The following is a 24052-nucleotide window of genomic DNA, read 5'->3' as shown; positions in this document are numbered from 1 at the left end:
GCAGCACATCCCCGGCCACAGGCTGGCGCACAGAGCAACACACCGTGCAGCCTGCCCCAGCCTCTGGGGCTCAGCTGCTGCCACCTCCACTCTGCAGGGGAGTTGGGTTGCCATGGCAACCAAAGCGACTCTCCCGCGGGAAACAGCGCCCCCTCCCTCAACCAAGCACCCAATCAGGAGAGGGGCCCCGCTAGAGCCGCGTGCCCAGGTCACTCTGCTGGAGCTTCCGAGCAGGCCTGAGAACCGGAAGCGCAGCGGGCCGCCCAGGACCCGCCCTTTTCGGGGTCCGCGCATGCGCGGGGCGGGGCGGACGCAGGCCGCGCGGGTTGTGACCTACGCGCGTGGGGCCGCCAGGGGGCGCCTCTGTGAGGTGGCGCGGCCCGATGGGACCGGCCGAGGCTTCTGGGGGCGAGCGCGGAGCCGCCTGAGCCCCGCCGACTCCATGCGGCGCGGCGAGAGGAGCCACGGCGGGGCCCCCAGCAAGGCCGCCCTGGAGGAGCAGCCGGGCGGCGGCGGCGGGGAGGCCCCGGCCGCCTTGGAGGCGCCCCCGGGGCCCCGCGGAGACTTGTCGGCCCCCGGCCCGGCCCCCGCGCTCCGCCGCAGCACCGAGTCCGAGGTGTACGACGACGGCACCAACACCTTCTTCTGGTGAGAGCGCGGCCCGGGCCCGGCCCGCCGACCTTGCGCTCCGGCCCCAGCCCGCCGCCAGCAGGGCCCCGGCGCCCCGCTCCTGCGGGAAGCCCCCGGCGCCTTTCGCTTCCCCTGCGTGGGCCGCCCCTACCTCTCAGCCCCTCTCTGCTGCCCGGTCGGGTCCGCGCCCCCGCTGCCCTCATCCCGGCTGCTCCGCGCTGGGTCACTGAATCCCCGTGAAACCGCCTTTTCTGCCTCCCGGCATGGGGGTGATGTGCCTGGGCTGTGTGGGGAAGGGGGGTACCTGACGCAACACCGAAGACACCCCAGTGTTTTCTAGCAGGGATGCTAATATTCTCTGCGCTTCTAGCGATGCTCTCTCTACTGGCTCCTTTTCCCGTCGATGATACAGCTCCTAAGCCTAGAGATCTGACGAATTCTTCTCCAATACACACCTGGAGAATTTCAGGCTACATCACCACCACCACTGGTGTCAGGAAAACTTATGTCTCCCACGGGTGTGAATATTCCCCCCTTCCCCTCCGAGCAATGTAAATTATTCTAGTATAAGTGGTAGAGTGTGCGCAGCACTATGTCAGTGTGAAAATGCCACTTGTTGGAGGTGGCTTAATTACCGTAACAGGAGAGCACTCTCCTGTCAGCATAAAGTTGCAATACCAGAGATTTTACAGTGGCACAGCTGCATCTATCTGTACCACTATATACTTGCTAGTATGCACATAGCCTCAATGCTTTAACCTCCCAGTCATGGCTAGGTTTAAACATAACTTAAGTAGCTCCTGCACAGTTCTCTACAGTTCTCAGAGAACCAGGCCATCAGATCTGGGATTCATTGCAGTGGTTTTCAGCCTTTTTTCATTAATGAACTCCGAAACAATTTCAGATGATGGTGTAGACCCTTTTGGAAATCTTAGGCATAGTCTGTGGACCGCAGGTTGAAAACCACTGTTCTACAGTAACAACAGCCTTTTGTGGACTCCTTAAACGTAGTCTGTGATGCTGTGCCCCATTATTTTTATGGAAATAAGCTTTTGGATATGAAGATGCATAACTTGAATATGCTTCATGCATAATGTGGCATATTCTGTTCATGCACATATATCATTCTTATATGTGAAGTTAGAAATATGAAGTGTAAACCTGCTTATTAATCTAGGTCTAATGAAAGCCATTAGTGGTGCTTAACAAACTTAATGCAGTGCTCAAGACAATGTGCTGTAAATAGTTTTGTTTTTCCTGTAAGTCCAAACTCTATTTGGCCTACAAAGACACGTGACCAGTGTTCCTGCTTAAGATTTTCCATCCATGAGTGGAGTAAGTTTTGTCTTGTGCACCAATATTGAGGTCAGGTGCGCTGGTTCAGGTGTGCCACCGTGTGGGGAAGGCTCCTAGTGAGGGGGACATTGCTGCTGCTCCCTGAGAGAGACTCCCAGTACAGAGACCCCAGCTCATGCCTCCCCCTTGCTGTGATCCCAGGCTCTGCTTCCAGGCTGTCTTCCCCCCCCCCCCCCCCCATAGGGAGAAAGTGAGACCTTCCAATTCTCTTTTCTCCTCCCTTCTCCCCACCCCCCGAGTGCTGCTTCCTGGGTAGACTGTGTGTGGGGCAGGCAGTTCCCAGGCTGCTCCCTGCAGGGCTGACTGCTAGTCCCTAACTGAAGCAGTTGGAAGCTGCTATCTGCCCCAGGGTTTGCTGGGAATATGCGGATGGGACAGCAACATGTGGAGAGCCAGGGGGAAACCAGCAGGGGCTCTGAGGGCCAGAGGGCAGTGAGGGGGGAGGAAGAGGAGTGTGCAAGGGGGGGGGAGGGAGAACAGAGATGCAGGGGGTCCTAGCCTCAGGAGGAGTTGCACTGCAGCTCCACCTCTGGCACACAGGGAAGCCCCGCAGCCCTACCCTGGGAGCAGCCAGGCAGCCACCACATGGCCCTGGCCCCAGCTCCAGCTCTGGGGAATTGGGGACAGCCCCCACATCCACACCAAGCCCCCCTCTCCCACCACCAGCTTATCTTCCACCTGTAGGCCAGCAAGTGCAGGGCTGCAGGCATGCTGCTGCATGGCTCTGCTAAGGAGGTGGATGGGACTAAAATTGTGTGTGCCTGTGAAGGTGCTCACCCTAGGGAACTTAACATGTGACCATGCCACCTAGTGCTGGAATCCATCTTGAATTTTGTACTCTTTCGGGGGCGGCGGGGGGGGGGGGAGAGAATTAAACCAAGGATTCCTGCCCCAGGAAATTCTATTTAAGGGAGGGTAAGAAAACAATGATTGTCTTCAGATGGCTTTTGAAACTGCCTCCCCACCCTGTGAGGATACACAAGAACTAGATATGTGAATGGATAACTGGCTACTGGGAATGGCCCCCCCTCTTGCGGGTGGCAGCCCCAGCATTGGGGGCTGTCCCAGCCAGACTGGAGCGGTTTCCCACCTAGCATCTTGCTTTGTTAACTGGTTAAACATTAGGTTAACTTAATGTTTAACCAGTTAACTGATGAAAGGGATTTTACATCTCTAACAAGAACATTTTTTGGGGGGAGGGGGACAAGAGAACCTATATTGAGAATGGTTGGAGGAGCACTGCTGGGCCCAGGTCAGGGAAAAAAAAAAAAGCTCTGATTTGGGAAGAACTGCATTGGCAATAAGAACTGGGGTGAGAAATATGATTTGTAACAGCTTATCTTAGTGTTTGAGGCATTTTTAAAAATTTTTACTTAGTAACTTGGATCTGTCTGGTTTTTATTGCAGTCACTTAAATCCTACTTTTTATACTTAAAATATTTTTGTTTATCAAACCCAGTGTAAATAATTGTTATGGGGAGAAACTATAGCTGTGCATATCTCTCATTGATAATGAGAGCAAACTTCATGAGGTTGCTCTGTGTAAATCTTTTACACAAGTGGTTCTTAACCTCTGTGGCAGTTACCCCTTAATCTTAACCAATAATCCAGAAGTACCCTTCCTCCTTTTTTAAATGGCAATAGACAAAAAGAAAATTACAGTTAATCATTTTTATTGTATTTTGTTTTCTCATCCATTATGTTGAACAAAATTGAACACCTATTGTATTTTAAACTTATTACCCCCTGAAATATGCCAAATTACCCCTTGAGGGGTAATTGCCCCCAGGTTAAGGACCACTGTTTTACACAAAATGAGATGGATTTATTCGGGGGTTTGGTCTTATTTGGGGCTGTGCTCCTGGGTGATGACAAGTCCCTGTAACTGAGCTCTCCCGGAGCTGAACTGTTATCACAATGTTTGTGTCACTCTGCTGTTTCCCCAACTCTCTGTTTTTGCTGGGGGAGACCAGAACATCTGGCTCTGCAGGGCCAAGTGGTGAGGCACCTGGGAGGGCAGGTAGGAAGGCTCAGTGGTATGATCAGCCCAGTGGGTAACTGTCTCAATGAGATCTCTGTGAACTAACTCATCACATAGTCTGTGGACTCCCAGGTACCTGCAGAAACAGGCTGAAAACCACTGCCTTACAGTAAAGGTTCTGAATTATGATGCAATAGTGGGATGTGGTTTCTGTCACCAGAATCTTTTTGACATATTTTGTCTTGCTAGTGTCCCAATATGATAGAGTAATACTAGGGAATCAGAGAATTGAACCAGAAGGGTATAACTAAGAGTAATTGCATAAAGCTGAACAAAGGGTACTTTAGGCAGAGGATCAAGACACAGTTTCTGGCACTGAAAAATATTGGGCTATTAAAGTCTTCCAAGAACTAGATGCATAAGTCTTGTTGCTTGGATCCCTTAGGGATGAGCTATATGCAGACTTCATTTCAGTGTATTAACAGATGTAGTAGTTGCAGTCCAAGTCTGTAGACACTCTTTATTTTAAAATAAAAATGGCTAATTTTGATCTAGCTTAAAAAAAAACTGTAGCCATTTTATTTCAAAATAAGAATGTCCATACAGAGATTTGCACTAATTCAGTTAAATTGCTTTAATTGATTTAGTTAAAGGGTAGCAGACATGGATTTAAACCTGTCCTTAGGATGGAGCAATAGAGAATAACTTCTGTCCAAGGAAAAGAGGAAAGATAAACAAGATGGCTCTTTAGTTCTTTAACACTTCTAATTTACATAATTCTTTTCTGTTTCCTTCCGTCTTTTTGGGGGAATGACAATCTCTCTTCTCATAGATAAATGCCCCCTGAAGCTTAGTGTTGGCTCTTTGGGTTTTGTGGCATTGAGGTCCTTTCAAAATCCAGTTACTAACAACATTAAATCACTAAACTTTTTTCTGTTCTAATTAACCCTTGTTCCCTTTTAGTAGAACTTACTATGTAATAGGGTTGTAAGAGTATAGCCATTTAAACAGGTAACCCATGCTTATTGGTTACTCAGACAGCTACACATTGATATGGAGCAGCAGGCAGGAGCTGGTACGTATGGGGAGCTGCTTGCCACCCCACACTGCTGCCTCTGTATCGGGGCAGCAACCATTTCCCTGGGAGCAGCGTAGCAGGTGGGAGCCATTGTGTACTGGGAGCTGGCTGCTGCCGTGTGTAACTGCTGAAATTTTCAGCCAATACATGGTTAATCAATTACATTCATTTTAACATCGCTACTATGTAACAGTATTTTGTCTACTGGTTCCTCCAAAGCATTTAGGAGTGGCAGCCTCACTCTTCACCAAGACATCTCTCTCCCACTATTTCACCAAGTGATTCTGTAAATGAATTGCCTCATCTCTTCTTGGGAAAGTGGAGTTTCATACTCCATCTCCATGTATTGTTTTTTCTTCACTATGTACATGGTTATCAGAAGAGCTGTATGTGTTCACAGCAAGGGGATTCCCCTTCATAGAGCTTTTTTTTTTTAAACAATGCCTCTTTATTGGTCTAGAAACATGAAACCAATGTGTCTTTAGTCCGCTTGACTGGTGGAACTTGCTTCACTTGGATTTACTGCATGCCAATTCCACAAGGTGTGGTAAAAAAATTTTTTTCATCTGAAATGTGTCAGTAGTCCATCTTAGTGCTAATGATTAAATTGAGCTTCATTTTTCCATTTTTGCTGAATTTTGTCACCTGAGACAGACTCATTTATACCGGGAAAGCCTCAAAGGGAAATATTTAAAAATCTTCCATTCTAAAGTTTTTTGAGTAATCTGGGTCTCTCTGTGTGGTAAGTTCCTATTGTTTCTCTGGGATGTTTTTGAGCTGCATGCCATCTTTTTCTGGAAAAGGAAACCAAATTGCCAGGTATCTTTAGAATTTTGTTTTAAAAAGAAATGCATTCATTGGTTTGATCTACAGATAGAACTGAGAACACAGTGTGCTGACACTAGAAAGGAGAGGCTTAGTAGAAAGGGGGGAAACCTGAACAGAGGAGGAGCTGATTTGTCTTGAGCTTTGCATTGCTCCTGGCTCTGGCCCTGCAGGTTTTGGCAGTCATTAAAGAGGGGGTGTGTTGATCTTGATGGCTCCTCTGATGCATTGCTGCTATCTTAAAGCTCAGTTAATAAGAAAATATCCAGATTCGGCTAGATCCCAGAATTGTCAATAGGAAATTACTGGGAGCCTGCTGTACCAAAAGTATATTTAGCTAGGAAAAAACAGGATTCAGGAGCTATCTGGGAGAGAACACTTTGGGAATTTGCCACATTCAGGTTGAATGACTGGATCTCGCTGAGGTCTGCAGATAGTGCCACCTTGTAAATGGAAAATGGGTAAAAATATTACTTACTGTGTTTTAAATGTCATTTTTGCTATATTTGAAGTTTAAAAATTCTAATACTGTTCTCTATTTCCTGATTATGTTTTGTACAAATAGTGACATGTTCTGCCATTTTCATAGGTCTTTATGTGAAGACTTTGAATTTGTCATTAAGTCTATATTAGATTTAGAGCTAGTATCTGAATATGCTAGAGTAAGCAAAAATGCCATAATAAATAACAAGGTTATGTTTAAAACTGCCACTCTTAGCAGAGTTAGATTGACACCCAAATATGCTATCTCAATGGTTGTCTTTAGAAGAAAGGTTTTTTTTAAATGTATTTCCTGTGTGTTGATTGGTCTTCACTAGAAGAACAGTGAGGGCAAACTGTACAACTTCAATGAAACTTTTCAGTGTTGTAGAGTTAGTGTAATAAGCAATGATAACTTTTTTTTCCTATAGTTCCTATTATCATCAGCACTGACAGCCAAAATTCCCAAAGAAAGTGTCCATAGAGGTTTCAGTGAATATTGATATGGCAATCTAGTTTTTCACTTAGCAGGAAGTTGGATTTTGCTTCACTGACTACTTAAATAAGATTATGGTCTTTTGTATTTGTGACTGTGAATTACATAGGACCCAGAGCTGCTGCCCTTGAAGTCCACCATCATTTGAACTAAGTTACTGGTGTTGCCTATCCAGGGTGAGAAATGAAAAGTATTGAATATACTTATGGACCGATTAAAAGGAAGCCCTTCCTAGAAATAATACAACTTAATTTGCATGTCTTTACTGTCATAACCGAATGCACTACTTCAATTGAGTTCTAATTAGCGAAGAGTAGATCACAAAAAGTAATTCTTCTGGTGCTACTTATAACCAGAATGCAGATCATTGTTAAAGGCTCAGATATCTCCTCAGTCAGTTCCTGGAGTATTCTAGGATGTATTTCGCCAGGTGCTGGTGACTTGAAGACAGCTTTTTCACTTTCCCTGAAAATACATTAAATGTTTGCCCTTTGTGTTCATTTCAAGGCATGTTGTTGTTTTTAGAGCAAGGATGGGAATACCATTTGAACAGGAAAACTTCCTGGTCACCCATGGCAAGCGCATCTGTCTCTTACAGATTCTAAACTTTCATTAGCTACAGGGGGTAGCTGAGTTAGTCTGTACAGAAAAAAACAACAACAAATGGTCTGGTGTTTTCTTGCTCTTATGATTGTGAAGAAAGCCATCCAAAATGTGAATACAAATTGTTTTTGTGGCAAGGGCTGGCTCTTGTATGTTTGTGTAATGCCTAGCACAAAGGGGCTGAGTGTCATGGGACTACCACTATACAAATAACTAAAGCAGCACTCTCTTTGTAAGCTTGCAGGCATACAGCTCCAGTGCCAAGCTGCAGCTCAGTTTCTGCAAGTTGCAGAAAAGTCTGTTTTTAGTTTTCTCAGTTCACTGTGGGAGGAGGTGAAATTAACAAAAATTGGATTGTTTCATTCTGATGTAGCCTGGGATAACTGAGTGCATTTGCTTGCAAGTTAGAGATGTAAAATCCCATTTAATCAGTTAACTGGTTTAATGTTCTGTTTAACTGCTTAAAAAGAGGCAGGTGGGGTCTGCTCCAACCAGGCTGGGCTGGATCAGCCCCTTGCCTATATTGGCTAAAACAGTGTTTCTTAACCAGTGGTACAGAAGTCTGGGGGGCATGTCAACACAACTGAAATTTAGAGAAAATTTAATTTTTGTTTTAAGTTTTATGGTGCTTTCTTATTTTTGTACTTTTTGCACCCAAAAATTTCATTGCCCATCCAGCTATGATTACGTTGTTTAAACAAATGTGTTGCAATGGTAGGAAAAAAATGTTGTGTGTCTGAAAACTGTAGGTACTGGGGGTACTTATAATTTGTGTTTGTTTGAAAAAGGGGTACTTTATAAAAAACGGTTGAGAAACACTGGGCTAGAAAGTTGATCTGGACCATCTGTGCCTCCTGTTAACCAGTAACGGTAAGCATCACCCAGTAAGGGTGATGCTGGCCAGTTAACATTTGACATCCCTATTGGAAGTGCATGAAAACAGGGGTAGACAGCCTCTAAAACATCAGTGGCCAACCGTGGCCCACGAGCCTCATGCGACTCCTGAAGAAAAAAATTGCAGCTCGGGATGGAACCTGGAACTCCTCAGGTCAGCTGCTCTCACGGCCGGGCCACTCTGAGCTGCATGTGTGCTCAAGGCCTGCACTGTTCTGCTCACAGCCCCCAGCACACTGCATCATATCCTGCACGTGCAGGCTGGGTCGCACTCAGCATCCCAGCCTGCATGTGCTAGCAGCTGGCTGCTGAGCTCAGGCGGCGGCTCTGGCTCCAGCTTCAGGTGCGGCTGTGGCTCCGGCACTGGGACCTAGGCATAAGGTTAGAGGGGGGAGGAGAATTGGGTTAGAGTGGGGAAGGGGAGGAGATGCCTGGCTCTGGAGAAGGGGAGGGGGACCGGGGTTGCGCATGGTATCCCAGCGAGCACATGCTTAAAGCCAGCCGCTCAGCGCACGCGCTCAGCGCCTGTAGAAGAAGGTGCATAGCGGTAGCAACAGCGGCTGCAGCGGCTCTGGCTCTGGGACCCGGGCATAAGGTTGGGGGGGAGGGATTGGGTTAGAGCGGGGGGGAATGCCTGGTTCTGGGGAAAGGGAGGGGAATTGGGTGAGAGCAGGGGGATTCCTGGCTCTGGGGAAGGGGAGGGAAGGGAAGGGAATGGGGATTGGGTGAGGGTGGGGGGAGGGTCTAGGAATCCCTGTACTGCATGCCTGCTCCAACTTCTCAGGAAGCACGCGGCTGTCGTGGGGAGCAGAGGAAGAGCACACACTTCCTGAGAAATTGGAGCAGGCATGCAGTCCTGGGAGATAGATACATACACACACACCCCCAACCAAGCAGGAGGAAGGAAGTCCCTGGCCGAGCGACAGACCCAGTATTTCAGGAAGCTTTCCAGCTGTTTATGGGAATGGGAGGGGAAGAGCATCCTGAGCGCTTCCTGAAACCCAGATCCCTAGGTACCGGCCAAGCTGTCCCTGTCCCCTTGCCCTGGCCAGACCCCCCCCAACCAGCACCATGTCCTCTGCCCCCATCAGCACCCTGACTTGAACACTCTCCAGCCTGGAGCCCCCTCTCTGGGATGGTGTACCGGCACCTATTTCTCCCCCCCCCCCCCCCCCATGTGGCTGCTGATTTTTTTTTTCCTCGATAACTTTCCCCCTCTCCCCCCTGTATGTGGCTCTTTGCACCTGTCCGTCGCTATTTTGGCTCTTTGTTTCTAATGGGTTGGCCACCCCTGCTCTAAAACTTCCTTGAGCTGCAGGAAAGCTGAGAGGAATAGTGTAGAACAGGCATGTCTGATTACAGTAGGCTGGGGATGTGTGCTGAAAATTCCCATTCTCAGGGTAGCTGAGGGACTCCTGGGAACAAAAGATAAATACCCCTTCTCCCTTCCGCCAGCCAGAAGGGATTGAATACAAGGATTTCAAGGGTCCTACATTGATCTTGCATAGCTGATATTCATAGATTTACGGTCAGAAATCTTGCATCATCTGGTTTAACTTAATTCATCCTGTCTTATATAGAATTTCAAACCTTTAACCCTGTACTGAGCTCAGTTACTTTTTTGGTGAAAGCACATCTTGCAGAATGACATTCTCTGAAGATATCAATAAATGGAGAATCAATCAGTTCCCTGGGAAGTTTGTTACAATGGTTAATCCCCCTCTTTTTTTTTTTTTTTAAAGAAAAAGAAAAAGAAAAAGTACTTTTCACATTTGTTCTTATTATGCCTTTCTCTCAGATGTTAGAGCCTTCAAGCAATGTTCTCGAAGATCTTTTCTATCCATACGCAGAATAAATTTCATGTGCATTGAGGCATGTACAAATGTGCACCACCATTGGAAACCAAAAACCTAGCTGTGGGCTCTCTGCTAATCAGCTGGGTTGCATTTGAATTTTCCTTAGCAACCATACAAGCGCACAGCTTACAGGGAACACTGCCCTCAAGTATCTACTATTCAGTTATGGTGTGTATAAAACATGGAGTTCCCACACGGATTGGTGCTGCATTCAGCAAGCCAGTGTATATTGAAGAATGCATTAGACTAATGTTTCTGAACAAGGGTCCGGGTCATCTTGAGGGCCATGAGCAGGTTTTAGGGGGTCTTCCAAGGAAGCCTAGCATTAGATTTTCTGGGGCCCAGGGCACAGAGCCGAAGCGCTATTCATGGGGCCGGAAGTCTAAGGCCCTGAGTCTGAAGATAAAGCCTGAACAATTGAGCTTCACCGGGGCCTCTGTGGCATGAGGCCCCAGACAGCTTTGCTACCCCCTAACATTGACCTTAGCTTTTAAATGCAGAACAGCCATTGTTGTGGCACAAGTGTACAGTGGAATTCTTACAGCATGTTGGGGAGCCCGAGAAAGAAAAAGGTGGAGAATACCTGCCCTAGACAGTATCCAAGTGATCAGAGAGCTTTCAGTGATCCATAACAAAGTATGCTCACCAAGCCTGACTTGTTGCAATCTCTTTGTCACTTGCATCTCCCCTGCTGCTGCTCCCCAAAATGTCTAAACATAAGATCCTAGACGTTGTACTACAGGTACTTCTTTAAAGGGCTGTATCTGGCACTGCAGAAGAGTATAGTTGAGCACTGGTTAGTATGCACTTCAGTTTGTCTCCTGGGGACAGTATTAAATAGCATTAAAACTGATAGCCATTCTATAGCGCAAATAAATCACAATCTCTTTCACATATAGGAAGGGAGTATGGGATTATCTCTGCTAGGAGGTGGAGGTGATTGGGATGCATTAGAGCTTTTTCTGTGCTCTTGAGGGTGAAGAGGCTGTGGGAGATGTGAGCTGTGTCTGTCCTGTGATCCAATAAGGCAGGAGCCTGTATCTGAGGTATTGGCATTTGAAGGGCTTCCTCAGCCTTCCTGCTTCAGATCCCTGAAACACTGTCCTCAGACTTGTTTTGTTAATTGCTTTGGAATCCAGAGGTGAGAGAGAAGCATTTTGGAAAAAAAAATCAGTTTCATGCTGTTAGAAGACTAACCTATCTTTTGTCCACTGGCATTCTTTCTCCTTTTCCTTACCTGAGGGTTCTGTTCATTTTTTAAGAATGTAGTTTGTTTCTTTTAGTATTTTAATTATGTTTCTTTCAAGGATGTGAACAGGTAACTGGTTACCCGGTAAGCATCACCCTTATTGCGTGATGTTAACTGACATCTGGAAGCAGCCCCTCACCCGCAGTCCCACGGACTGGGGGCTGCTCCAACTAGGCTTCGCCTCCCCACCTACTGGAGCCCATTTAATTGGTTAACAGATTAAATGTAATGGTTAAGCAGTTAACTGATTAAATGTAATTTTATATCCTTAGTTCCTTTTAATCTTATCTGTACTAGAAAATAACACTAGTTTAACTAAATTAATTTTAAATCATTAACATTTTCATGGACCTGTGATGCAAACACCTTATATAAATTTAAACCTTGTTTTACATGGGTCTGCATTAGGAGTTTGATTGTTAGATATATTGATTTTAAAATCAGTTATTGTAAATCACTGGGACAGATTCAGATATTTTGTGAAAATGTTTGAATCTGTGTTTACCTTTCCCACCGTTTTGCAACCTTAGCCCATCTTCAAATTGCTGCTATTGATGCTACTGTGCAAATGCCACTGGACAGATGACATTATTGAATGGTTGTTTTGTGGGAGTCACCAGTTTGTGTGTGAATGTTTTGGCAAGAAAAATGGCTGTTTATATCCTTTTCAAGTGTCACAAATATGATATTAAATAAGAACATTATGTGCCTTTACAAATGTACTCAGGTTTGTTACTTCCTTGAAAGCAGGTGCTCTTTGATTGTACTATTTTTGTAGCTTTAAATGATCTAAGTTTTGAAGTTCTAACCTAGATTTTTTTTAAAAGTTTTTTTTGGGCAAGTACTGTATCTGCTGCTGTCTAGAAAGCACAGCAGGGTGCTGAATTGACTTGGGCCCATCAGGCACTGCTGCAAAATATATAAAAACAGTTCTGTCCCATTGTGGCTGTTCTGTATTATTCTTTGGGGGTTTAGGTAGATGAGAGAGAAAGCAGTAAAAGAGCATCAAATATGGAGAGATACATGAGGGCGGATTATAAATCAGGAAGGGGATACAGTTCTGTTTCATGTTCTAAAAAGAATAGAAACAAAGCAGCTGGAAAAAAGCAGTAGAACTATATACTTCATGCCTTTACTGAACTCTGGAGAGCAGTAGTTTGAACAATAGTCTGCAGTCAGCCTTCATTCTGAAACCCTGTATTTTGTCCCTCAGTAACGGTGGACTGGAAAACTGGGTTAGCTTAAACCACCAGCCATACTTTGAAGATGATATTTATGCAAAGTTTTGTGCAAACCTGTGAACTGTTTGAGTTAGCCATTGCTGGGGATTTAGAAGCTTGACTGTCTCTCCCTTTAACTCAGAAGTTTGTTTCTGCTTTAAACTTTACATATAGTAAAATCTCCTTGAAAGTTTGTGCGCTGGCTGTATTTGAAGGAAATGGTTTGTAACTAAACAAAGTTACTGATACTGAGTAGGGATGTTAGCATGTAATTGTTAACACAGTTAACCAATAAGCCTGGGCTTATCAGTTAACTACACACACACATATGCCCCCACCTTTCTGCCTTTGTATCAGAGGCAGCAAAAGGGGAGAAGCGGGAACTGATACCCACATGCAGGAAGTTGGCTTTCCAGTCAGCTCTCTACATATATGTAGGGGCAGGAGTGAGAAGTGGGGGTGGAGGTGGGCAGCTCTGTCAGAGCCAGTTCGCACAGAAAGCCAGCTTTCAAGCTGGCCTCCTATTAAGGATGTTAAATATCGATTAATGTACTAATCAAGTAGTTGATGGACACTTCTGCATTCCTCCTTTGAAATGTACAAGAGCTCCAGCAGATCCGCTTTGAAATGCACAAGAGCAAGTGCCTGCAAGGAGCCTGGGGTCAGCGGGGGACTCAGAGTCCCTTTTTGACCCCAGCTCCATGCAGCGCTGCTGCTTTGAAATGCCATGCGGAACCCAGGGTCAGCTTTGGACTCCATAGCTGATCCCAGGCTCCACACAGCATTTCCACAGAACCCGGAGTCAGCTGGGGACCTCGGGCTCTGTGTTGTGTGGCGCTGCCACTTTGAAATTCCGTGGTGGTATTTCAAGGAGAGCAGTACTGTACAGCTGATCCTGAGCTTTGTGCGGCACTTCCCCTTTGAAACACTGCCCCAGTGTTTCAAAGGGGCCGCGCTGCAGAGAGCTCGGGATCAGCTGTGCAGTGCTGCCCCTTTGAAATGCTGCCGGGGCATTTCGCCTGTACCCCAGTCTCCATGCGGTGCTGCTGCTTTGAAATACATCTTCTTCTCCCCCTCCTTTGCTGCCTCTATCAGAGGCAGCAAAAGTCAGGAGGGGAGGGAAGCAACTGGTCAACTCAACTATTCAATAAGCATTTTCTTATCTAGTGCTTAACGTCCTTTCTTCCTATGTGTACCAGCTCCTGTCTCTCCTCCCTCCCCCACTGCTGCCTTTCTATCCAAGGCTTTTAAGCCAGCTCTCTGTGTCCCAGCTCTCTGTATTAGAGACAACAAGTGCGGCAGGCGGGAGCCAGCTCCCCACAAGCACCAGCTCTTTCCTTCCCTCCCTGCATGTAAATGTGTGACCACTGAAACATTCAGCAGTTTACACATTTACCCAACAACACGTTTGCTAACATGCTTTTGACTAGGGTCATGTCTTCACTAGCAACTGGATCAAAGGGCAGCAATCAATCCAGTGGGGGGTCAATTTATCATATCAAGTATAAACATGATAAATCACCTCTGAGTGCTCTCCCCTCAACTCTGGTACTCCACCAGAACGAGAAGCATAGGTAGAGTTGACAGGAGAGCATCAGCTGTTGACTTACTGTTGTGAAGATACCCTTGAAACTTTTGATTAATTAAAACTGTTCTGGCTTTGAATACATGGCGTAGCTATCTTTATACAGGGTAGAAATAAGGATTAGAAATGGCTTTTTAATTTTTTGAAGCGTTTACTCTTTGATACCCTCCTCCCCCCAATCAACCCAATGGAATTTTACTATATCAAGTAACAGATTTTGAGTACTCACAAGCAAATTCACTTTTAAAAAAATCAAAGTTTTTACACATATACCACAGATTAAGTGATCCATAAATCCAGATACATTAGGTACATTTTTTTTTCCATTGGCTAGTCAGAACGTTTTCAGGGCAAGCTTATTAAAATTTAAAAGGATTGCAGTTATTTGAAAGCAAGACATGATTCTGTCACGGAAACTGTCATAAGCAAAAGCTGATGGAGAATACTTTATAACCTCTGTCTTCAACTACTTTTTCATTAAGCAAAGGCAGAGAGACTGGAGTGACTGCATTACTTCTATATAATGCAGCCTTGTCAACAGGTTTTTTCCATGAGCCTTATAAATACACTGGAGGGTTGCAATGTGGACAGAGAACACATTTTTTGATATTTTCTTCCCACAGAAAAGCTATTGTGAAATTGTGAAAATAAAGGAACTAATGGCATTGGCCAATCTAATAATCTTGTTACCTCCATTTCGTTAATTTAAAAACTAAACACAAGATGTTTTTAAAACCATCTTGAAGTTGCATAAACTTTAAAAATGTGCAGAATCATATCATGTACAAAACTCAAATACTTAAAAAAAAAAGGGGGGGGGGGAACAAGCTACATAGTAAATCTTATACATGTTAAACCTCTAAAATTCATGATTTTCTGGTCCAGCAACATCTGTGGTCCAGCCCCAACCCCAGTAGCCCCACCTGGGATGCAGGTAGCAGGGTCAGCAGCACCCAGGAGCGCAGCCCTGGCAGAGCGGGGAGCCCAACCCTGCCTGGGCTGCAGGTAGAAGGGCTGGTAGTGCCCAGGAGCATAGCCCTGATCGGGGCCAGCACAACAGGCAGCACAGGCAGAGGGCAGCGGAGCCTGGTGCCCTCAGCACAGCCCCATCTCCAGGTGGGAGAGCAGGGTCAGCAGCACTGGGTACAGCGGGGTGGGGGGGGAGAACTGACAGCCGGGAGGGGAGCCATGACCTCCCCTAGTGTGGCAAACCCCATCATTCGGCACCGCTCAGGTATTGCATTTGTAATCTAAAATATGTCTCCATCAGCAATCATAAAATATAAACACGCTAAATGGCCTGAGTTTCACATGTACCCATGAAGTGGCACATTAATCAGGTCCGAATGCACATACACCATTATTCTAAATTAGTACCATTAAACTTCTAAAATAAATAGATGCCATTGCTATTAAATACAATATTTTATCAAAAGCTACTGCCAAATTGTAGAGATACAGATATTTTTCATTTAATACTACCCCATAAAAGAATATACTTAACTACTGAAATCAAAGGAACAACCTCAACTGCCTTGTGAATTTTGGTTATGAAGTATGAATTTCTTTGTACTAGTTTTTTAAAGAAATGTGTTGTGGGAAATGGTAAGCTACCTGATGATCACCCTTCATTTCCTTAAATGCCTGTGGTTGTAAATGTGACATGAAAATACTTTGTCATTTAAAAATCGTACTTTTTTTTTTTTTTTTTTTTTAAAAAAAAGCTTGACAACTTATTTTGGAATGTGTGTATTTCTTACAGTTCTTTGTATTTCTCTGGGAATTGCCTGCACAGTTCTGTTAATTTAGAGAGGAGGGAGAGGTGATTAAATTGTAACAACCCATTCAACATCTAACTAGGCTGATGAGGCAAGCACTTTTTACACTGGCTTGTGTTTTTACTCAGATGTATTGAACAAGAGGAATGGGGAACATAAAGTACAGGAAGGGTAGAAAGATGGAAAAACAACGTAAGAAAGATGTTAGTTTATCTGTTATGGCTATAGTATCACGTAAGCTTGTGGTGAGCCCTGTTTTGTATCTTCTGGTTTGTCCCTATGCCATGAATCTCTGCCTTATGTATACTTGGGTGTATATTCTTATAGCAAAGTTTTTTGAGACCCAACTCCTGTTTATATTCCATGTTTCTGGTATATAAATCAAACTCTTGTAGTTTGTATTTAGCTTTCCTTTCAAATTGTGTATGTCATTAGATTATTTCATTTCCTAAAGAATACTAGCTAGAAAAAAATAGGCCTTCTGCATACTTCCCTTAGTTCTTGTGTTAGTGTGGTTACCCTTGGATATACTGCTTATGTCTTTGTAAACTGAAGCATATAACCCTGTGTACAAAATAAAAGATGTCTGACCTCTTTGGTCTATGTACATTTATAGAATAATTTATTTTTACTTTGATATTTCAAGGTAAGTTTCTGACTGAATCTTTTCCTTTTGTGTTTAGCTATCCATATATACTATAACTACCCAAACTTAGGCTGGTTTCAAGTATCAGAGGGGTAGCCGTGTTAGTCTGAATCTGCAAAAGCGACGAGGAGTCCTGTGGCACCTTATAGATTAACTGAAGTGTAGGAGCATAAGCTTTCGTGGGCAAAGACCCACTTCGTCAGATGCATGTCATCTGACGAAGTGGGTCTTTGCCCACGAAAGCTTATGCTCCTACACTTCAGTTAGTCTATAAGGTGCCACAGGACTCCTCGTCGCTTTGGCTGGTTTGTCATTTTATCTTATAACCACTGACAGCTCTTTTTCATGTATAATGTCCCTCGTTTACTCTTGAGGAATGTTGGTGTTTTGGACTAGAATAACAAAGGTGTTTTTGTAGATTGCATATGGTGCCCAAAATCCCACTAAGCTCTCTAGAAACCTAAACTCATCTTGAGTCTAAATTTTCCTGGTAAAAGTTCCTTTGGTGTCTAAATTTTTGTATTTGGGTATCTGCATAGCTACCTTGCTGTAAGCATCTAAACACCTATTTCTTGGCTTAACCCAAGAATGATTCATGAATGGGGGTCTTTGTTTGCCTCTCTTACATATGGAGCTCAGTCCAATGGGCATGCTGTGAGACATCTTAGTGGATTGGGTCTCATTCGAAATTAGTTGGTCATGGTGCATGCTCTGTGCTATGCTAACTTTAAACTTAGCCGAGTAGTTAGAGCACTCACTTGGGATGTAGGGCTACGTCTACACTGCTCAAGAGCACATCCACATCTCAAAGCGCATCATAAAAGTGATGAGCTTTTGTGCAAGAAAGCATCCACACCGCATGGATGCTCTTGCACAAGAAAGCTCCATCAGAGCACCTGTGCTTTTTCCCATAAGTGTTTCTTGCACAAAAAAATCCCTCTGGAGCGTCCACTTGCTTTTTTGCACAATAGCTGTAGCGCAAAAGGCAGTTATGCCTCATAGAAGGAAGTTTATCTACACCGGCAAAAGCCCTCTGTTCTGCCTTTTTACTGCTGATTTCCTTGCACAAAAGCGCATTTGAGGTGTGGATGCTCCACAGGTTTTTGCGCAAAAGCAGCTGTTTTTGCGCAAAAACCTTGTAGTGTAGACGTAGCCTAGGAATCACAGGTTCAAGTAAGAGGTAAGAAAAATTATTTGAACAGGCCTCCTTTCCACCTTTTAGGAACATGCTCTAACCAATGATCTCTTTGGAATAATTTGATGCAGGGCTCCCTCCAACCTTCCCGTGAAAGCTGTTCCACTATGGATAATTAATCAGTGGAATAAGGGGGGTTTCACATTTTCTTGAGTGGCTCATGCTTGTGAGTGCCACGCTCCGGGCACTGTCGAGATTTCACCAAGCCAGCAGAAAGTGTGAACTTGTTCAGCATAGTTACAGTCTTACCATGGAGTCACTGATAATTCCTTTGGGCATTCCAGTCTATCCCAGTCAAGATGGACTTAATGATAGATGGGCATTTTACACCCAAAAAAACCCCACAATAATATTCAGGTTACAGTTGCAATAATCTGTCTGCTCTGAATCTTTTATACCTTGAGAAGGTTGATGCTGAGGATCAGGCCTTGTGAGAGAGCAAAAAGAGAGAGAAAAATACCGTAACTGACACACATTTTCATTTCCATCTTCCAGAATTCAAGCTCCTCATGAGTCCTTTCCTCCTTCCCCCAGGTAACCTCTTCCTGTTGGTAAAGAGGCAATTAACAAAGTCTTTGCATTGTAATGTCCTCTAGTGGCCCATTTAGTTTTGATAGGCCGTGTTGGTGGGCAGGTTTCAGAGTAAACATTTTTTTATGTTCCAAAGCAAAAACTTAAATATTATTTACCTTATAGCATGTGATAAAGAAATTTTAAGTGAAATTAATGCATGTAGCAACTTACAAGCATTTCATTAAATCTAAGTCCTAAACACGTTATTATAGATCCAATACCCATCTTAACCATACTAACACATATGTGACATGGGCTGGTTTCCAACAATGAATCTTTCAGTGCTCAGCTGCAGCTTAAAGTTTTGGCAAGAGTGGCTGGCACCAGGTATGTCAGCATCACAAGGGCTACTGAATCCTGAGGGCACGTCTAGACTACATTTTACTTTTGAAAGAAGATATGCAAATTCGGCAGGAATTTCTATATCTCCTTCAGACTGCTTGCTTTTTCGGAAAAAACTTTTGAAAAAGCAATCGGAAGAAGATACGCAAAGTCAGTGGAATTTGCATATCATCTTTTGAAAGTAAAACGTAGTCTAGATGTGCCCTCTACCTCCTTGATAGGTGCCTTAACCTTAAAGTCATTCTGGCTCTCCTCCTAGTATGCTGGCTTTTGTGAATTGGTGTGTCAGGGATCTATATCTGCCTACTCATTTTTGTGATGCTCACTACCATGTCTCCTAAGTGCATAACACACCATCTATTGGCACTTTGTCAACATGAATGTCCACAGTGGACAGATTTGTGAATTTCCCAGCCCCAGCTTTCCAGAAAAATGCAAACCACTAGTTGACTATTTCCAGTTTTTGAATTTCTGTCCTTCTGAAGTATTTGTGATTAATCTAACTTTATTTAAAAGAGTGGTACTAAAGACATTAGGTTATAATTTCAACTTGCAAATGAAAACTCATAAAAAGCTGAAAGGGAAGTGATGAACATAAAAGTTCTTGTTGTGCATTTTAAACAAGAAACCCTAATAGCTGAAATTTCAAGATATTGCTGTGATTCCTAGATTAACAGACCATAGGAACAGTTCCCAGAGCACATGAAACATTCAGGAACATTGCATTTTCACCGTGATGCTCTTTCCCTAAGGGGATGAGTGAAATTAGAGCATCAGTATGTTCTTGTAGATGACTGACTACATTTATTTATTCAAATGAGGATATACTTTAAAGCTGAGTACATCTTATTTAGCAAGCTGTGAGGAACTAAAAATATTTTTGAGAAGAAATTGTTTTCAGGAGGTACATGTCTTAAAGAAGTTGGAGTAGTTGATGGGGACAGTCATGCCTGCATTGTAACTGCCTCTTGGATTGCTTCATAAAAGGAACACTTAAGAAATAAAACAAAGAATGAAATCTTTATAAATGAAAATGAATTTGCTGCCTTGAAAACTTCAGATAAAGATTGAAGCGTCTTCCAGTGATGCAGCATTCTGGTTTACAGCGATTAACCGTAATTAATAGACTATGTTCAGGGTAACTGAATTAGATCAACACACACCGTATCCTACTGCATAATACCTTTTATGTGGGGATTTTAACTAGGTTTTTTAAACTAGTTTAGTGCTGTGTAAAGTAGGAGTAGAGTTGTATGACTGGCCAATGAATGTTAAGTATATGATATCTGAATCATCTGGTTTTTTTTTCCTGTGTTCTGAGAGAGGCTCTGGACAAAATGTAGATACGTCTGATTAGCAGGAAGCTTGCTTTCTTGCATCCTGTGAATAAAATGTGATGTTTTCAAAATTAATAGAGAATTTTTTTCTTAAGCAACTACTCTGCATTTCTGGAGTTCATCTGTGCTTTTTTGGTTTATGTGAAAGGATAGTTTTAAACGTTGAACTCTACTTAACACTGGCAGAAGAGGATTACACCTGCCTATGAGGTATTGCATGTTTTCCATCAGAATTAATGGACCTGTTTGAGTGCTGATTATGTTTTGCACCTTGAATTGTTGGAAAAATTGGCTTCTGAGTAGAACTTGTCTTATAAACACTGAAGTATAAGGTAATTTTATTTGTTGCTTTGGTTTTTCAAAGTGGTGAGGGAATTTTGATGGAATTGCTTTAGTTCTCTGAGTGGGACTAGTTGCATTTTAAGGAAATGAATGCACAGTATGGAAATGTAAGAGCGAGCCACAGCCAAAGTTTCCCAAAAGCACTAGCCTTTATTAGAATAATTCTGTACTGTTTTTGAAGTTTTATACCTAAATTACTTTAAAGATTTAGTAGCAAAATAGTGTTATACAGGCTTCTGAAAAATTAAACACTTCTGTATTATGGCTTGATCTCAAATAATTTCATCAAACTTTAAAAAAAAATCAATTTATGGCTGAGGCTAGGGTGAGAAACTCAAGGTAATGATATTAAATGAAAGTGTGGTTTTTGTAAGGAAAAGTTGTCAACTTCAAACTAGATTCCATTGCTACTGCAACACTGCAGTTTTTATTGTATACCTTATTTTTCTGAGGTTTGAGATCAGCAGATGTGTATGCAATAATAATAATGCAGGCATGTTGTGCCTCAACTTCTGACGCTATTGTTTTAACTCACATGAGTGGCTATAAAATATACTCACTGTAGACAATTCCATTGAAAACTAGGGATTTTCTTCTGGTCACTCCTCTGCTGTATTATTTATACCTGTAGCTACAATAGTGTTGAATATGGGATTTTAGTGGCAAATTCAATGCCAAAATACCCATCTTGTAGTTATCAATATGTACATGACCTTGTGGTGTTTAATTTATGGTGTCAATGGATTTCTTGCTAAACAAATGGGTTCTCAGTCCCAAGTGAAAATCTTTTTAAATGCAAAAGAACTCACTGTTCAGGTTGTACATTGCAGAAATTTAAAATCCACTCTCCCTTTTTTTCCAAATTGATTAATTAGGGCTCATACATTGCTTCAACATTTTTACGTAAAGTAATTTTGAGATTTTTCCCTGCCTCTAAACCAAACTCTGTAAAAATGTGTCCACAAAAAATTTCTTTCTAGGGGTGTGTGTGTGTGTGGTGTTTTTTGGTTTTTTTTTTTTTTTTTTTTTGGGTCAAGCAACCTCTCGATAGTAGGTCCTGATGGTTTCAAAAGAATTTAGATGGTCTTTAATCCTCTGATGTTTATAAGTCCCTTCAATTAGTCAGTTTTTCTGTTGCCAACAAATGGTGCACAGTACTGAGAATTAGTAAAAATGAAAGCACTATTCTCAGATACACAAAGTAAATATACCAAGAAATCAGGGAAGAATGTCAGGCCTTTTTTTGTAAACTTATGTATGTGAAACAACAATTGGTATAACATTTTCAGTCAAGTTGGTTTTTCAAGTCCGTGTCCTTCACTTTCAATTGCTTCTACAAATCCTCCAGTGTAGAAGCATTACAAGTGAAAAGTTAAAAGGTAGGTTTGAGAACTTTTTAAATTATAAGCCTGAGACCAGGGCTGGCCTTACCATGAGGCGGTTGCCTCAGGTGCCAGACTTTGGGGGGTGCCACTAGTACCCAGAGAATTGAGATCTTTCAAAATTTTGGCCCAGGTGAGGAGGCATGGGGGTCTTATTTGAGCATGTTGTGGGCTGGCCCTGTCTGAGAGAAACGGATGTAAGTGTAGTGACGACAGTGTTCTGTGCTGCATTGTGCACTGGAAATGTAAAGCGCCTTAAGTGTTACCAGCATCTATCGAGCTTTTAGCCTGGCCAACACAATATCCCAATACTTTGTCTTTTGTAAGATTTCTGTCCCCCTCTCTCCCCCCACTCCTCTTCTCTCTCCCCCCCCCCCCCCCCCCCCGCATTCTGATCTTCTAGTGTTAATTGACTCTTTTCTAAACTGCAGGAGAGCTCACACCTTAACAGTCCTGTTCATCCTCACATGTGCACTGGGATACGTAACCTTGCTTGAAGAAACTCCACAAGATACAGCCTACAATACAAAGAGGTAACTATCCTTTGCAGAAGTGATGCCGTATATTTGTCCTGTCAGTGTGAAACCAGCAAAACTAAACTACAACCTATAGACTTGTGTGGTTCAAGTCTTTGCATTTAGTCTCTAGTAAGTATAGAATGTGCCTCTCTCTGTGTAAATCAAACTAATTGTAAAATCTGTTGATGCGTTCGGTTTCCCACTGCAACTTATTCTGCCTCTTTGCTGATATGTTGAGGCCTGTCTTTTACATTTTATATTTAATTAAACAAGTGTGCTGTGTGAACTTTATATTAATTTATTGTATGCTTTTGCAAGGCTTTGCTGGAAGTTTTAATGAAAATGCACTTTTGGGCTGTGAGTGAACATAACTTGCACCCCAAATAGCATCTTTTAGAAAATCAAGTATAGAATTGTTTCTTAATTGAATGTGTTCCATCTCTACAATTACATTACATTCAAACTGATCAATCTTCATCAAACATTTTCCTCTTTAGAAATAGAGCAGGGAAAAAAGTATGATTTACCCTCATGCAAAACTTCATGATTTTAATGTACTCTTTGATTGACTGTTCAAGTTTTACTAGTTTATACAAAAATAGTGCCTATTCAAAGCTGTAAGTGCTACTGCCATAAATTATGAGAACAAAATTAGATTGCCCAAAGAACATCAAGCTGCCTTTTCCACACATGTGATTTCTTAACTATGACACACATTTTTTTAAAATTCTTATTACAGGAAAAATTTTACAAAGGGGCACTTTTTACATTCAAATGAATGTTAAGAATCTACGTCCATTGTGATGGCAGATGTCTCCCCTCTAACAAAGTTCTTTCTGTTCATTATTCCATCAGGTGTATGGTACACATAGTTGGTGAAATCAATACATGTACTTGTGTGCAAAGCTGATAGTGTTTTTCATAGATATGAACTAATTGATGTGCAGAGAAATGGACAGATCAAAGTGCTCTGCCCCAGTGAGAAGCTGTGAAATGAAAGTGCAGCCTTTCAAAACTTGTGGTGAAATGGCATTTTGGTGACGGCTATACCCAATTTAGAGAACAGAATAGTGTGTCTCCTAAAATAGAGAAGGAAAAACTTAAGGGGAAGCTATGACACGTCAAAGGTGTTTGGATTAGAGGCTGACACACACAAACCCAGTAACATAATGCATTAGAATATGTTGATACTGAATTTAATCCTGGTAATATCACACACAGATGTGGAAGAAAATTAATCTGACTCTTTCTGTTTCCATTGCAAATATTTCATTCTGTTTACTACATTAAGCTTTTTTCTAGTGTCTCTGTGATGAACATGGGCTTAAACTGCAGCAAAGGAGGTTTAGGTTGGACATTAGGAAAAAGTTCCTAACTGTCAGGGTGGTCAAACACTGGAATAAATTGCCCAGGGAGGTTGTGGAATCCCCATCTCTGGAGATATTTAAGAGTAGGTTAGATAAATGTCTATCAGGGATGGTCTAGACAGTATTTGGCCCTGCCATGAGGGCAGGAGACTGGACTTGATGACCTCTCGAGGTCCCTTCCAGTCCTAGTATTCTATGATAGTCTCATCCAGTGATGGGGAATAAATGTTGGATAGCTACTGCAGTCCTAAGTGTGGGATATTGCACCCGGGCATTGAGCTGTGGAACTGCTCTGGAGTGTTTATTGCAAGTGCATGAG

At 43.0% G+C, this 24052-nt stretch overlaps 1 protein-coding gene across 2 annotated transcripts in view; it reads left to right on the top strand.

Moving 5' to 3' along the window:
- The first annotated feature begins 312 nt into the window (after window positions 1-312).
- PTDSS2 (phosphatidylserine synthase 2) overlaps window positions 313-24052 on the top strand; it is a 64503-nt gene continuing 40763 nt past the window's right edge. Inside the window, exons 1-2 of one of the 2 annotated variants that reach the window (XM_075928340.2) lie at window positions 313-648; window positions 22280-22381. In XM_075928340.2, coding sequence (XP_075784455.2) covers window positions 443-648; window positions 22280-22381 — 308 coding nt within the window. In that variant the 5' untranslated portion in view covers window positions 313-442. Of the gene's footprint in view, window positions 649-5846; window positions 6332-22279; window positions 22382-24052 lie in introns of those variants that run through there. The other variant, XM_006131647.5, reaches the window with a different exon arrangement.

This window comes from Pelodiscus sinensis, chromosome 5, assembly GCF_052426305.1.
Source record: "Pelodiscus sinensis isolate ZL-2025 chromosome 5, ASM5242630v1, whole genome shotgun sequence".
NCBI classification, from domain to species: domain Eukaryota; kingdom Metazoa; phylum Chordata; order Testudines; family Trionychidae; genus Pelodiscus; species Pelodiscus sinensis.
This window is presented reverse-complemented; position numbering and strand designations above follow the sequence as displayed.